Source organism: Bombus pascuorum, chromosome 11 (genome assembly GCF_905332965.1).
Source record: "Bombus pascuorum chromosome 11, iyBomPasc1.1, whole genome shotgun sequence".
Classification (NCBI taxonomy): domain Eukaryota; kingdom Metazoa; phylum Arthropoda; class Insecta; order Hymenoptera; family Apidae; genus Bombus; species Bombus pascuorum.
Window position 1 is genome coordinate 10,862,584 of NC_083498.1, and position 16,557 is coordinate 10,879,140.

The window sequence follows — 16,557 nt, forward strand, 5'->3', positions numbered from 1 at the left end:
TGCGAAAATTGCATTACGGTGATTTATCTATGCGTGCACCGTGTAGTTTTGTTGCCGTTGAAGATCTCTTCGTAGGGAAACGTTCGTAAAGACTAAAACGCTGTTTAAAGAGAATATTTTTATTTCGCTATTGCGTGGAAGATTCTCTTGAAAAAAAAAGTTTCTACGATGGGAAGAAGAGTATTTTTTCGAAGGAGAATTACCGTGTAGAGTAAAAGATTTTATCTTGTTAAAAGAAGATGCGGTTTGAGTAACAAGCGTCTGCTAACGTCATTTTTTCATTTCCTCTACAAGTTCTATCAGATCGGAAGAAGAGATGATGAATGAATAAGTAGATTAAAAAGTGTAGAGTAACGAGTAAGTAGGTTAATGAAAGATAGATTATCTTCCATCGTTATAAAGTAACGACGTTCCTTTTCGAATATCGCCAGATGTAACGTGTACTTCTATTGCGTTTATCTTCGCGAATTCTCTTTCTCTTTCCACGTATAATAATCTTTTGGCGTCGACGAATACTCGAGTAACAAGGTTGCAAGTTCGTAATTATTTAAATTCTTCATCTCGTTTTCTGGTGCCACAAATCCTAAAAATTCTACTGTGCAATTCCTATCAATCTCTAACTTATAATTTACAGAAAAATCACGAGAGGATAATTGCTGAGAATTGTGGATCTTGGTCACCGAAATAAATGTATAGGAACACTCGTGTTACACATAGAAATGATATTAAAATAGTCTCACAGTTATTTAATATGCGATTTACAAGATATTCGTAGATACATATTGCACGTGTCTCAACGCTCTTTTTGTCTCGCCATCTTTTTTACCGCCGTACGTACGGAACAGTCGCATTTTTCTGTTTTACGAGACGCTGCTCACCCACGTACTCCAACACGCGCACTCGTACTCATATACGCGTGTCGCTGCTACCCGGCTAATTTAGTGTGACACACAAAATCACATATATCTCAATAATAATTTAAAATAATTAGAAAATATGCCATTTTGAAATTGTACGCTAAAACTTCAAAATGTATACAACGACATTAATCCACGAATAGAAAGGAATTCTTAACGCACGCAAACGCACGAGTTGCAAACTCGTTCAAGGGTCCCAAAGCGAGACAACTTTTTTGAAAACTCAGGAAAATCAAGAAAATATGTACGAACGAGGCAAATCGTCGCTAGAGAAGGTGTAGTATCGTCCTCTTTCAGAAATGAATCACGAGTCGTTCCATCCATGGGTTGCTGTCGATTCGATTCTAATCGTGTTCCGCCGCTCGAACGAGCGTCTGAACGAAAGATCGACGCGCTTCTTTACGACTGCGTGGTTTACGAGCTCGGTCAATTCCAGCGTATTCGCCTCACGATCCAACCGCACGTCATCGAATGATCGTGGGCAAGTGTTAACGAGACTAGAAGTCGATTTTACGACCGCCTGCAAAGGAGAACGAGCCGGTTCTTTCGCGCGCTGAAAAGTTAGCAGCGCCAGATGGTCGAAGTTGATTGAATAAACTAGGAGAAATCGGGGGATGGAAATGGATTCTGCGTGATTGATCGCAAAGCGATTGGACGATTACGAGTGAATTTTCAATGAAATAAAGTCTATCGGCGATGCTACTGATTTATAATCGAGACTGCCAAGTGTTATAATCGAGAACCAACGAAATACAAGTAGTAACGTAGAATAATATGCCGTTGTAAGAAAGGCAAGTCTTCTACATTTAAATTTCGTTCGATACAAGTTTACAGTCATCGGTTCTCACGTAAAACGTCTTCAAAACTGTCATAAACTTTATTGCTTCTTCCTTTATAGCAATATTCTATTCTTAGTATAGCGTGTGAAATAAAAGTAAGAACGAAACGCAAGATATAAGATAGGAAAATAAAAAATTGCGTCGGACGTTTCTGAGAAGGAGAGTGGAATATAAATCAAAGATTAAGAAAGCAAAGAAATAATATGGAAATAAAAATGAATTTGGCCGCGAAATTAATTTTTCGAGGATAAATTGAAACTCTTTAAGAGAGACGCGAGAGTTCACTTCCTTTTTCTTGTAGTACGAGCAAAAAATGTTTAATGAAAATGTTTTCCATCTCTGCCCCTACGGGTTTTCCTTTTCCTTGGTTCGCGCTGGTTTTATTAAAATATTACGTGCGAGGCATTTTCTTGAACGTAGAAATTAAATGGCCTCGGCATCGTTAGCCACCGAATATTTAAACAGACGCGTATGAAAAACGAAACAGGTTATTAGAAGGCAACGACACTAACAGAACGTTCGTTCCTAGAAATTAGGATGATCCGATCTGGCTCGCTAACAGACAAAAAACAGAAGCTCGCTCGAGAAAATAGAAACTGGGATATTAAGATCCCCGACACATCTTAAAATCATCCACCATTCTTAAATAGCCTCTCCCATAACACAAACGCTTTACTTCCGTCTTTGCGCGCAACTCAAAGAAGCGAAAACGAAGAAAAAGAGGAAACCGACTCGCCTAGCCGCGTATAACGACTTTTCTTAAACGAACTAAGCGAACGAAATTATGAAATTCATTAAACTACTCAAACAATGTCTACGACCTATAAAAACTTTTAAATTAACTATAACGCGATAAAGTGGAGTTGCTAAAGGAATTCGATATGCAGTATGTCTTGTTGGTGTCTGTCGACGATTACTAGAAATACGTATAGCTATGAATATTTATAGAATAGAAAAAGACAGAGAAAATATAATTGCTAACGCGATTAATTTAAAAAAAGAAAAATGAATAACACGAATCCCCGCATCGTTATAGGAAGATACATTGTTTTGGCGTAATGAGAGGAAATGACCCGATCAAAGTGGAAGAAAAAACGATACAGGGCCTGTAGTACGGATCACGACGTCCAGAGCAGACAGGGTGGTAAAAAATAAACTTCGAGATCTAACGAGATTGTACGAAGTAGCTCGTTGCTCGACGTAATAACTCGCGTCGACCGTGTCAACCGGCGGGCGTCCAAATAGCTGCCAATACGGTGACTGGTTCGTTAAAAAAATAGAGAACGGTTTTCTATCGCTAAATGGAGTCTATCGGACGTCGATTACTCGCGAGTTAACGTGTACCAAATTGCTAGCAAAGACATTGTTGGAATAATAGACGAGCGAGCGTGTAAGAAAAGATTTCGTTTCAAACATTTCACCGAATATACAGTTTCCGGACATACAGCGATGATTTACGTTCACGACGAAAGCTCGATCGAAAGATTTTCTTCGGGCAATTAAGAACTAATTAAACAGCCTTGAGATTATGTTGCTTGCTCGCAGCTTTCCGAACGCGACGTTCGTCGGTATTACTTTGAACGAAACGTTTTTTCCTATTGGGATAGTCAAAAGTTAATTAAAGGCTCGCGAATATCTTTTTCCTTTACCTAATAGAAAGCTAATCAAGAAGTTGTAATATTTTTTCCCCCTTTTTCCTCTTGGTATCTTCGAGTTAATTGAAGATCTTTTAATATCACTCTCCTCGAATCTCAACTTCTTAAACGTTTCCAATTTGATTTCGCCCTCAACTTTCCTTTTTCCCTTGCAAGATTTTTTATATTCCTAGCATAGCAATTGTATCAGAGCCAACCCGATTTATCGTACCATTTCTCAACGTGATTCGAAAGAATTATTTAATACGAAATTCTGCTGAATTAGTCGAACGTTAAAGTAATTCTTCTTCGCGAAACACGATCGCCGAGTATTGATCGGTTCGGTTTCCAACCGATTCCTATAAAGATTCTAAAGTATTACAAGAAATTACAAGAATAAGAGGTTTCCATCGCAGACCCGAACGTATTTTTTCGTACGAAGCAATTATCTGGTTTATCAGAGTCGGAGGATCATCGAACTCGGCCACGATAATTTCCTATCCACTGGTTGCACTGTTTTTTAATCACACAGCTCATTGGACAGATAGAGCAGCCTTCGACAAACAAGAACAATATCGAAACCTGCAAAGGAACAGAAGGATATGGAAAAAGGAAGACGAGGAACGTAATCGCCCATTAACTGTGACCGCTACACCTGAAATTTCGACTTGGCGCGTTGGAAATTCGTGATCGGTGAATATATTGGAATAAATCAAAATGAAATAGACGAACAATTTCCTGAAACGAAGTTTGTTTGTTCAAGATTTTACAATCGAACGTGTCGCGCGATTCTAACAGAAAATTATTTCGAACGCGAAAGGAGACACTCCTAAAATTTTCTCCGTTCGACGAGACGAAAATTAGTTATTTCTGAAGAATTCTCTATCGTATAATACAAAGCTCTATTATCGCAAACAATGTGATTCGCGTGTACTCGATTTCCAATATCGTTTACAATTTCAATTCCAGAAAATCTTTATGGTTGCTGTTATATTATCCTTAAATCTTCTTTATCCTTTAGTACTAGACTGCCCATTCTCCTCTCTGCTTTTTACCCGCCAAGCTTTCCTGCGCTTCGCTTTCCTTGGCCGCGGCGATTCCACGTGGAAACTTTATTAGTCCTCTTCCCTTAAACACGAACCGGCGATAAAGGCCGCCTGTGAGCGAAATATCTTGGTGTTTCATAAAGCTGGCATCGTACCGGTTTGTCCAGGTAGGCGGGTCACTGTTTCCGTAATGAACGAGCACAGGCACCGGTCGGTATGCCTGGAGAAAAACGAAACAGAGAAGGGAAACGCGAACGAATCCCTGGACGATCGATATTCGATTAATTGGATTTGGCTAGGCGTACTGACGATTTCTCTTTCGCTTTTTTTTTTTTTATCTCTTCGTTTTTCCCCTCTGTTTTTTAATTCGCTCTTTTTCATGGCGTTTTTCCGCTGTTACTCGTCGACGTACGATTGCATAGCGCGCAGCTACGTTTCACTCTCGGTTTTTGATCCTCGGGCGCGCAGATAATATGCCGAAGCGAGCGAGCGATTGCTTCGGAGGATGTTCGAGCACAGTCAGGAGGATTTGTTTTTCGGGGGATTCGATCGCGAGAATCGAATTGGATGGAGATGGCGTTCTGATTTCCTGCGGATTCTTCCGAGAGGAGTGGTTTTTCTGTGTTTTCGGATTAGAGACTCGAGACACGACAGCGAAATATCGCGCTATCCGAGTCTCGGTGAATATTTTGTCGAGGCAATGGGACAACAGCGTCGAATTGTATTATCTTCCTTAGTCGGACTCTCCGACTTCGCGTATTTGGTATCGCGAATCCGTCGATTTTCCACGAGAAACTAACAAAGATTAATTTACCTATTAGTCTGTCACGATAGTTTTCAGAAACTTCTTCCGAACTTTTCTACGAACGTTTTCCCGTGAAACTTCGTGCAAATCAAAGTTCGAAACTTCGGTAGGAAAAAACGAAAATGGAGAAGGAAGGGAAAGAAGAAGAAGAGCAATAAAAGGGAAATATTTATCCGAAAAGAGAAATATTAAAACTACACTCTACGAAGATTATTCTCCATATGCTGTGAAATTACAGCGTATCGATCGACGAAAGTGCCAGCCTTCCATCCTAATGGAACGCGACAGAGCGTGCCAGATAGAAATCATCTTCGTAACGATTCGATCGGGTTTCGATCTGTGTATAATGTTTCGCGATTCACGCACGATCGCGTCGTAATTTTGCCAGTAATAACGTTGATAGTAATGCTTGTTTGTATGTAAACGATTCCCGGCCGGTGGAATAATTATTAACAGACAGTATTCGGAGCCGTATATTTTAAATAGTTATGCAATTCGAATTGGTTTCGGCCATCCTACAGCGGCCAGCGATGAACTACCACCGCGCGTATTTCGACCCGTAAACACGAATCTTGCGCGATTCTTTCCGACAAAGCGAATGGCTAGTGTGAAATAACGATCGTGAGGTGGTTTATCGAACGTGTTGGTTGGTTTATTAAAGAGACTAGTGGTAAAAAGATAATAGTCAATTATAATAAAATCACTTTAAGTACAAGTACAGAGTAATCGTCGCTCGCTCAATGCTTACTATTCCACTCTCTAACTGTTCGATTATTCGGCTCGCTAAACTATTCGACTAGATGTCTGTCTTAGAAAGCACGTCTATTCGTATCGACAGGCGTTATTATAAAAAGTTAACGGCGATAATATTTTTTCCCGAATTCGTTTAGCTTTGAACCTAACGAACCAAAGCAACGTTGGTATTCCAAGGCGCAATAATATGACGCCGCTAGAATTGTTTTTCTACTTCTTAAGAATCTACGTCTTTAAAGAATTTGTCGAAAGTTGTAGGTAAAAATGGTACGAAAGATACGTAGGATGTACTTTGGTTTCTGATAAAATAGACACGCTATATACATATATTCTTTCCACCATTGGTAGCAAAGTAATCAAAAAAGTAATTAACTAGGTGACTTTGTTTCGGTTCACAGTAGATTCGGTTTGCATATGGTCAGACATTAAACAGAGATCGAAGTACGCGTAATGTCTACGACAAACTTGTTTATATCGTCTCTCCTAGTGGTTTCTTGAACAATGCTTAATGCAAATAGAAGAATATTTATGAAACACGGAATCAATGAACGACAAAGCAATGGTCGAAGCAATGGAGCGAAGAATAAGTCGTGGAAAATGCACGATGTCGAATTAACACGTTGTAATATTTTTCTTGCTTTTAAAATCATTTTTAAGTGTTCTATGGCAACGCTGACGGAAGCGAAAGACCGCCACGCGAAAGATTCATGATATAACAACATAATACACGTGCGGGTAAACAAGAAGAATTTCGAGAAATCCCATTTAAATCTTTTATCGTCGAACATTTTCACAACGAATCATAACTAGGATTCTGTATCTAGCACAAACAGAAAATGTAAACAAACAAATCCAGAACAAAAACAAACAAGTGGAGAATATATACGAACAAGCAAATCAAACATGTTTATGTACAAACTGTAAATATAAAGAAATCTTTTTTGTTTTGTTGGATAACATATTTGCAACTTTAATCTCACCACAATATATATCTGTCAGAACTACGTACATAGTAGAAACGTTATCGAATATTTATTTGAAAAAGCGATTAAATTTTTCTGTAATAAGAGAAGTTAGTAAAAATTAGAATAGTAGCTTTTCCAAAATAAAAGTTTCATTTGAATTATGTCGAGTGTATAAATAGGCAAGGTCTTTATCGCAAAACTCCTCTATCAGATACAGCAAAAAGATAGAAACAAAACTTTTCATAAATCGATCGGATCAATTTATATTATTTATATTTACGTACATCCGTCATTGTACGTATTTTAATATGAGAGATACGGAAACTTCAATCCGTACGTATCGGTGGATAAAATAAGCAAAATGTCAAGGGGAATGTATCGCCTGGACCCATATATGTCACAGACGATCAATTAAAATTATTAAGCGAGCAATAAAATTAAAAAAAGAAAGAAAGATACAAATTTCGATATTAACACGGAGCATACAGAATAGAAAAAAATTGTATCACGCAAAATTATTTAGAACGCATGTTGGAATACAACGATATTACACGCATAGGCACAAATACTCTTACACAGACGCCCACACAGGCATTTGAACAGGACACTTACATATTCATTACTGTATAGAGAGTGGGGTTCAAAATATTTAAGGGATCATGGGTCACTACCTACGTCTAGTCTGAGAGTAACTGACCAACGATCAACAATCTCCATACGTTGTTAATTATATCACTCGCTTATACACATTTGGTTCCGTAGTTCTGTTTAATAAATATCGCTGAATATTATTTTAACATAAACGTCGTGTCTTCCACAGATTATTAATCTTAACTTTAAGATTAAATTCCAAGAACGCAAATCTCAAGACTAAAAAGAAGCAAAATGTATTATTTAAAGAGATTTCAATCGGCAGTTCTAGAGATTGTCTCCATTATTGCTACGTTATCCAAAACAAGAGCGGCTAATTCGCTTGCTCGAGAGCTGGCACGCTGCTCCGCTGCTGGCTGTTACTTTTCTTCTTGTTCCTTGAAAATTTAATCGTCGCGACCGCACCGCCTCTAATGCGATTCCCTTCGCCCACATTGCCTCACACCCGGCGTTGCAGAATCTTCTCAAGACAAACTACGACGTAAAAACGGTCCGACAACAACACGGTTTCGTGCCAGATCACTTTTTGTGCTAGACCAGAGACAGTTTCCTCTAGGTCTGTACGAATCTAGGATATTGAAATATCGAGAAAACGTCGTTTCATCGCGACAGAAATAGTAAATATTTAAATATTTAAATTAACAAATCAATATAGGCAGTAGTTATATTGTATACGTATGTTATAAAAATACCTATATATGAACAGCTCTATCCTCTATCATTCCACACTTATGGAATAGATCGATGTTTTCAACATCTTGCAGGATATAACGTATTCGATATGGTTAAATAAATATTTTTTATTAATACGAATATTTATAGGAATTTGTAGGTTATTCGTATATTAATTATGTATTTCGAATCGCACGGTGTCATGGAATGTTTTCAGAGCACGGGAAGTACGAACAAAATTCAGCAAAACTTAAACAAAAATAGTATGCATAAATAACAACTATTATTTGCATTGCAAACGTTTTGAAAAAGGAAGAGCGAACAATGCCACTTTTGTCAAAATTTAACGGTGAAACGAGTACTTCATAAAAATGCAGCGACGAGTGAACAAGTACTAAATTAAAATGTAGAAAAGCAAGGAATGTTTCGACCGAACAATGGCAACAGAGTTTCAATAATCCAGACGTTTCCCTTTTTCCTTTAAACTTCCAAGGTTCCTCGTAAATTGAAGAAATATTGTGAACCCTTCCGCGCACAATGTAACCAGCCCAGCGTGCTGTAATTCGTATTCTCGAAACTTTCGATAATTCCATCGCAGAATGGAAAGAGAGAGGAGAGACAGAGTGGCGTTTAAAAATTACACTATTCAGCCGACGAAAAGATCGAATCCATAACAGAGTAAAAATTCACCAAGATCCTCTACCGATTTCGAAAGAAGCGGTTATCGGCCGAACACTTTAAACGGAACATTTGTACGTTTTAACAAGTCCGAGAGGGCAAGACATTTTATTTCGCCTGCGATTGACCCGTGCCTCCTAATTGGTCCTTGCTACCTAGCTCTGTTCCATTGTTTTAACTGGAACAACTGTTCAATTTACCGCGGTTTCGCCAATGAAGAATAAAATAAAAGAGGAGGAAAAAAAGAAGAGGATAGGAAACGACCTTATACCGAGAACAGAAGTGGGTGCGCTCTTTCGCAAATAATTTAGGATTAAGGCTTAAAAGTACGGAGCAAAGTTTACGGAAACAGGTTTCTGGCCGAGAGGACTTGGCAAAGGAACCGCGCCGGAAGTGGCAGACTCTACATTTTCACCGGAAATAACGAGCTGGACTACCTACGTGCCTCGACCATTTACTTCTTTGTCTTCTCTCTCCTTCTCCTGGTGGGATATCTTTTTTTCTTTTTTTTTTTTTTTCTTTCTTTTAGATCCTTTTTATTCGACTGTAATTAAGAAAGAGGACAGTGGAGAGGGTCGCGTGTGTGAAATCGTTTCGGTGAGCTTCTAATTGGAGAGGAAAACCTCTGGTTTCGGACGAGGGTGGCCGGTAACACGCTGACCTCCGATGGAACCGCGACAGAGTTTGATTAATACCACACGCTCCCGGAAGTCTGTGGCAAATGGATTTTCGATATTGCCGCGCGCTGCCAGTCCAAGGAATCTTCGAATTAATTCTTCCCTTGACACTCGACTATTTCGTGCTCGACCGACAAAATAATTATTGACGAAATAATATATCCATCAATTTACTTGCGTTTTTCAATATCGACGTATTACGCAGCTTTTTAATTAAAAGAGCTACAGTGCTCACTGTATTTGGTCTCGTCTCATATGAGAAATTTGATATACATAAAACCTTTATTCCCGATTTTTAAATCAACACGAGGGCATTTCGACGATATATCGAACGCATGAAAACGATACGAATATGTTGCATTTTTCAAACGAGCTTCCTATCGATAGCTTTATTTATCGTATAATTTGAACGGTGTCCAGTGAGCAAAGCTGTTCGAACGATACGCCGATACTTCGTATCTTTTTGATACGCGATAACCAAATATTGTGGATTCGCGAATGCCTAGAGGAAACAAAAATACAGAAAAACGGGAAAGAAACAGAATGGGAATTCCAATGTTTGTTTAAGCTTCGTAATTCGATCAGCGGTTTTCAGAAGTTTAAAGAAGAACGGGATAAAAAATGGAATGTCTCTGCGATGGTATCTTAAACTTATATTCGCTAGGTACAAATCTGACGCATACACAGAGTACAGGTATTAAATGCAGAGACATTTCAGACATGCTTACCCCCGGGAAATCTAGCTTGCAATCTTGCGCTCCAACTGTAGCCAGATTATCGGAAATCTGACGTTCACGCGGGTTTACGATGTGCCAATCCCTATTGAATACCGTGAAACGCTTCAAGGTTCGTAACAAGGGAACACCGCGAACGATCCGGCTGCGATTTAGACGAAACTTTGTAGATGAGAAGAACAGGCAAAAATAAAAGATACGTATTTTTCCTTATCTACGGTAACTTAAGTTCAAACGGTGAAATCACTCTGAAAAGTTCAACACCTTAAGAGCTAGCAGTTGGAAATAAAAAAAGTTTCTGTTAGCAAAAATTAAATATTTTCTAAGACGGTGGAGGGAAAGGCTGGAATTAACGAAGAATTTTCGAAAATCTTCACGTTGATTCGAAAAAATACACAGAAAAAAAGAAAGGAATAGTATCTCTAACACTCTCTCGTAACAAGAATATCGTATCTACTTCTGGAATTACTAATATTCGTTCACGTTAATATCTATAATCTTTATGCTCAAGTAAAAAGTGGAAACAAAAAAGAAACTACCCAGGATCGTCCTCAATTTCTTTAATTACCAATTTTCATTTGCCGTTTTTAATAATGGTATGCTGAAATAAAAGAGCCACACGAAAAAAGAAACGAAAAGACAGATACATTACACGAAAGCACCTACCAATTTCCCTAATTACCAGTTTTCATTCGCCTCTTTATATCCAGAATCATAATCTCAAAAAATGAAAGAATAAAATCCAAAAGGACCAGACGAAAAGAGCAAAAATAGTTTCTCGACTTATCAAGCTTCGTTCCTCTCTGTTAACCTACTTCTTCGATAAAATAAGAAACGGAGAGAAAAAAAGGACAACGTGTGATTCGTTAAAAAAAAATCTTTTTCGCTCTAATCTCTTACCTTTCTCTCGAATTTACAGGTAGCAGCAATTCCGCGAGCCCGAGCACGACCTGGACTACAGCGACGACGATGATTCTCATCCTGCCAGCGATCATGTATCTGATGTTCTCCTCGACGACGATAACAATGACGCCTTACACCTCGTCGACGTCAACTCCTAGCAGCAGGTAGCTCGTACGCGCCCGCAAGTACACCACTGCCACTGTTTGACCCGATTAAGAAACAGAAGAAAGAGGAAAATAAGAAAATAAAAAAACATCGTCCATGTAAAACCTAGTAGTCTAGGGCTTCCAGTTATGTATGTTACTATGTATGGAGTAGATAGCTTGAATAACAATTGATTTTTATTCACGAGTGGGCCTGTGTGTTAAGCGGGAGGTCGAGATGACGTAGACAAGAATATCGAGCAAAAATATCGACGAGGAAGATACTCGCCCAGGTATAGTTTCTTTTCCTGGCCAGCACGCGTCTGTCCTATTTCGAGCTCGTTTCTAAATAAATCGAAATCGTGACGCAGACGATTTTCATTTTTGTTGACTCGTGGCCATTTATTCATCGACTTTTCTCGAATTATACAATGTAAAAAAGAAAAAAAAGAGGTAATAGTGGTGGAACGAAGAAGAAGAAGAATACGCGGTGGCACGTGGCTGAATTTGATAAAAACAACATGAATGTGAGAAGACGTGGAGAAGTTTTGTTGTAACCTCCTGTATATGATACACGCCCCTGAGACACGCGTAAAAGGACGGTCGTACCTTTCAAATCGATCGTTTTTATTCCGGCTTCTTCGTTGATTTTCTACGGTATTTGTCGTTGATCCATATTTATTCGTTCATTTATTTATTTATTTATTTGTCATGGTGAAAGATCGTTTCGATCGGGTTGTACGCGTCATTCGTTTAGCAACCCCAGTGTTCACCGAGAGTGTCGAGGATATATAGATATATACATACAGGGGTAAATTAATATTAAACGAGTACGAATAACGTTAGCGCAGCGACGAACGGCGTTCTGCTCAATATCTGCTCCTTTTAAGATGTTTAACGAGGAACGCGACACCATAGGTACCGATTTGTAATCTGTACAAATTGTAATAAATTACCATACGAAGTACGATTCGATCACCGGTGTATTTCGTTTCTTCTCGTCCTTTCCTTTCCGTAAAAATGTAGCTGGAAGTTGAGGATTGTGGAACGAAAGATCCAGGTAAGTGTATACAGTTTTCTCGTAAAAGTCTACGGTACAATGAAACGTTATCGTTAAGAAGACATTGATTACGTATCCTCAAGCTACAAATAAGTGGCTTATATTCTCGTAGAACAACCGACACGATATTTACAGTAACGTAATAATAGAGAAATAGTATCGTGTTCCGTGTATCGTGTTGTTTGATATTATGTTCTGAATATCGGCGTAACCGTATACAGCGTTGTAAGAAGGAAAGGAAGCAATATTTACGTATTTTTAATTAATATTCCCAAATCATCCGTAAATATTCGAGCGTGGAATTTACCTTTAGGCCAGAGAAAGCCTCTCCGTGGAGCCGATCTCCGATCGTCGAGGAAACAGGTAACGAGAGCGTGAAACGAGCAACGAGAACGCCGTTATTAAATTCCTCGAGCCGGCGGCGTGCGAACTAACGATTATCGGTTTATGTAAATACCGCGAACAGGTACGTGCACGCGGCCGCACAGCGAATTAAACGATGAATCCAGTAAATTCGATTTAACGAGCCGATAAACCTCCCCACCGATCCGAAACTCTTTCGACGCAATTACGCTGGGCCAAACAGTCACGTTTCACCGACATAATTCATATTTTGCCGATGTATTTGGACGTCGAGCCTGGCCAACGTGAGTGCACTTCAACGTTTACGACCGGCCATTCCCTCAACAACCGTCCCTTCTTATTGGGCTGATCTTGACTTTAATCGCTTATAAACCCCGATTTCTCTTTTCGGAAATGGAAGAATGAGACTTTCAGCTAGCAGAAATCGATAATAATGCTGTAGAATGGTATGTACGTATGTGTAGTGGAGACTAACTTACAGAGACATCTATACAGATTCCATATAGGAACAACCATATACTATAGACGTACGTAAATTAGGTTTGTTAGCGACGCGACAATATTCTCAAGGGTTGTCGACGACGATCGATCTGCAGCTGCTTTAATTTCGTACAGTTCAACAGTGAGTCGACGTGGCGTTACGCACAGTTATCGCGAGAATGGATAATTTATTTCTTAATTATGTAGAGATGATTCATAATATGAAGTTAAAGATTATTTGGTATGATCAAAGCTATCGCGGCTAACAGATATCGTTATCCGACCATAATACCATCGGTTCTTCGAAAAATCGTATCAATCGTACCTGAACTGATCCACTCTCGATACACGTTCCTCTCGATTTCTCTCCGTTCTATGAAAATCGAGGAAAACACAGTTGCCATTGCAACGAGCATCCCCTAATACAATCACGCGAAGGCTAGCAGAATCTGGACGATTTAACGGACTCGCCTAATACAGTGGCGGTCCGAATGCTCGGTAAATATCCGCATTAAAATTCAGTGGATGTTATCGGTGCGCGAAAGGGGCGAGCTTAGCATCGTCCACGTAGAAAGGAACGTGAGTGAGAAACGGCAGTAGTCTAAATCAAGCTTTAGGCATCCGCGCACGTCAGCTTGCGCACGACCAGAGACCACGTGCTACGAACACGTGCGAGAGAGCTTTTAATTTCGCCGACAAGCCAGATGGACCGAATGGCTTCTATCTCTCTCTCGCTCTCTCTTTTTACTGCCTTCTCTACGCTCTTGATTAACGTCGATTCCGCGGTGGTCTTTCCCTGTTACCTTTTCATCTTCTTTCTCCACCTTGTCGACGTCGCTCTTTTTCTTCCCGTATTATGACCTCAAGTCGCCACCAATTTGTCGACGCTGTAAATTTGACCGGTTAAAGTATTCGAAAAAAAAGAAGAAACGTTTTCTTTCGGTATGTTAATTCTCCGTAATTTCGGCTAGAGAAGAAGAAGAACGAACCGTTAGAAGATAATTTTTTTTTTCGGTGCTATAATTTTTGATACGTGATTCCAAAATTACAGAAAAATTATTTTTTATATCCGAAGAATAATCCGCCGGGTGGAAATGAATTTTCGCAAAGTCACCTCTTTATATCGTTCAGTGCAGCCACCTACGTCTTATCTACGCCACCTACGATAATCTGGATAGAGAGTTTATTACGGGTCGACGATGTTTCCTCGATAATTGGCGAATTAATATCTCTTCGGAGGTATTAAGGACGAGCCTAGAACACCTCGAAGCAAGACTTATCGCGGACCACGTTTCCGATCAATTTAACCAAGCTTTGGAATACGGAAACGGGGCCAAAGTTTATTTCCAACTAGAACTATCAATCATTCTTAGAGCACCAATGTCTAGGAGACTGAAACGGGTCTTGACTCGAGCAAAGTAGCACTAGCATGTAAAACGGTATGTAACATTTTTCCATCAAAGACAAAGAAGGTATGAGAAATATCTTGAATTAATTTGAAAGTAAGATAGTCGTATCGTTTAATACGAACTATTCTCCTTTGTTCGGAAGAAAAATTCTTTTGATACTGGATAGACGGAGTAACAGGTTTTACTTTCCTCTTTATGAGACTTTCTTTTTATAAGAGAACTTTATTCTTTGACAAATAAATAGAATATAGAAATAACGAAATTACTACTTGAAAATTAGTAAGGCATAACAAGGATCTACGATTAGTTTGAAGATAACAAGCATTATCTTTTGATACCAGTTTTCTTCTTCTTATCATGGAAGAAACGCTTTTATTGGAAGGCGAATGGAATATCCGAATAGTAAGTTTCATCTCCGCGTCGATATGATGACAGGTAATTTTGGAAGAATAGTAATTAAAAGACAAGGTATTGACGAAAGAACAGTTCGAAGCCGGATCCTCGTTTCACCTTAACTTCCAGGACGAAAAATTTGGATCGTCGTCGATCGGATTCAGAAAGCAGAAACTTCTTAAAACGGGAGGAAAGAACGATTTTCGAGGTTTCGTCCAATTAACAGGTCGTAACAGGATCGCTAAGAATCAAAACTACGCCTCTATACGAATATATCTCTAACAAGATTAAAATTAAAAAAAGAATAAAGGTGATAAATGAATAAAGCTGCAAGTAAGCCACGGCAAAACGAATTCGTTAAGGTTTTAATTGACATCGAGTAGCTTTGTCGTTGGGAATGAGCGAAATAATTGGATGACTGGTCGTTCGAATCGAGGATCGACCAACTGTAACGATGTCCGTTGAAAAACACGAGGAAACGAGGTTCGAAGGGGAACGAGGCGAGTTAAAAAGAAGAAAAATTGTATCGTAGATTGAGAAGGAGTAATGGAAATGGTCGTGGAAGACGAATAAAAGGTAGGAAACAAGGCGTGTTCTTCTTTATCGACGAGTGTTACCAATAGGAAGGTTTCGACGAGAATTAGGAAGCATGGATTATTGGAAGGTAGTGGGTACGGTCTCGATTTACCTGCTCGACCCGAATCCAGCGATGGAGAATTATTTGTATCGGGTTTCGTGCAGCTACGAAGACTTTAACGAGACCAAACGAGCCATAGTTAAATATATTGTATCGAATCTTTACAGCGTTGCAATAAAGGTTTGCTCTCGAGGCTACAATCTCGTGACAGATTTCTCTTTGAATATAATTTTCTATATATATTATTAGATTGTTATATAACGAATGTCTAAACGTAGAATTATCTGTGTCGATACATTTTTCCCGCGATTACGATAATTTACGTACAAAATTTTCTCCGAGTTTCATTACGATACGACGATTGCGCGACTCTGGCTGGGAGTTTTATGTAAAAAAGAAAAGAAAGAAACAAAAGCCATCAGGCTAAAATCAAAAAATTTTCTGATGAAATGAAGTCTGAAGATAAAGAATACGGCTCTTTCTTCCGGAAATGTCGGAGGATTCGCGTTAACGCGGCCACGAAGACGTTTAGACGGGGTTGGAAATTTTCCATCGCAACTTGCGCGCTGGTGAAAAACTTCGCTCGGAAAGAAAAACGCAGGCAAGAACGTGAAAAGTGAAGGAAGAAGGGAGAGGAAGAGGGGCAAAGTTGCCAAAGTTAGCGACTGATAACTCACGGCCTCCATAAACCGGACGGAGTTACGACAAATATTTGTCTTCTCGCTTTTTTCCCCCCGAACGCGTTCCACCTCGCTCCACCCCGCCGACCTCGATGCTTTTCCCGGTTTCGCTTCGATA

At 39.3% G+C, this 16,557-nt stretch overlaps 1 protein-coding gene and 1 long non-coding RNA gene across 2 annotated transcripts in view; one reads left to right on the forward strand and one right to left on the reverse strand.

The window, feature by feature from the left end:
- The window catches only part of LOC132911954 (uncharacterized), a 130,007-nt gene extending 117,615 nt beyond the window's left edge, over positions 1 to 12,392 (forward strand). Inside the window, exon 6 of the mRNA XM_060969015.1 lies at positions 11,291 to 12,392. Within this exon, the coding sequence (XP_060824998.1) occupies positions 11,291 to 11,442 (152 nt within the window). The 3' untranslated portion in view covers positions 11,443 to 12,392. The remainder of the gene's footprint in view (positions 1 to 11,290) is intronic.
- The window catches only part of LOC132911969 (uncharacterized), a 186,422-nt gene that overhangs the window by 119,590 nt on the left and 50,275 nt on the right, over positions 1 to 16,557 (reverse strand). The window lies entirely within an intron of this gene.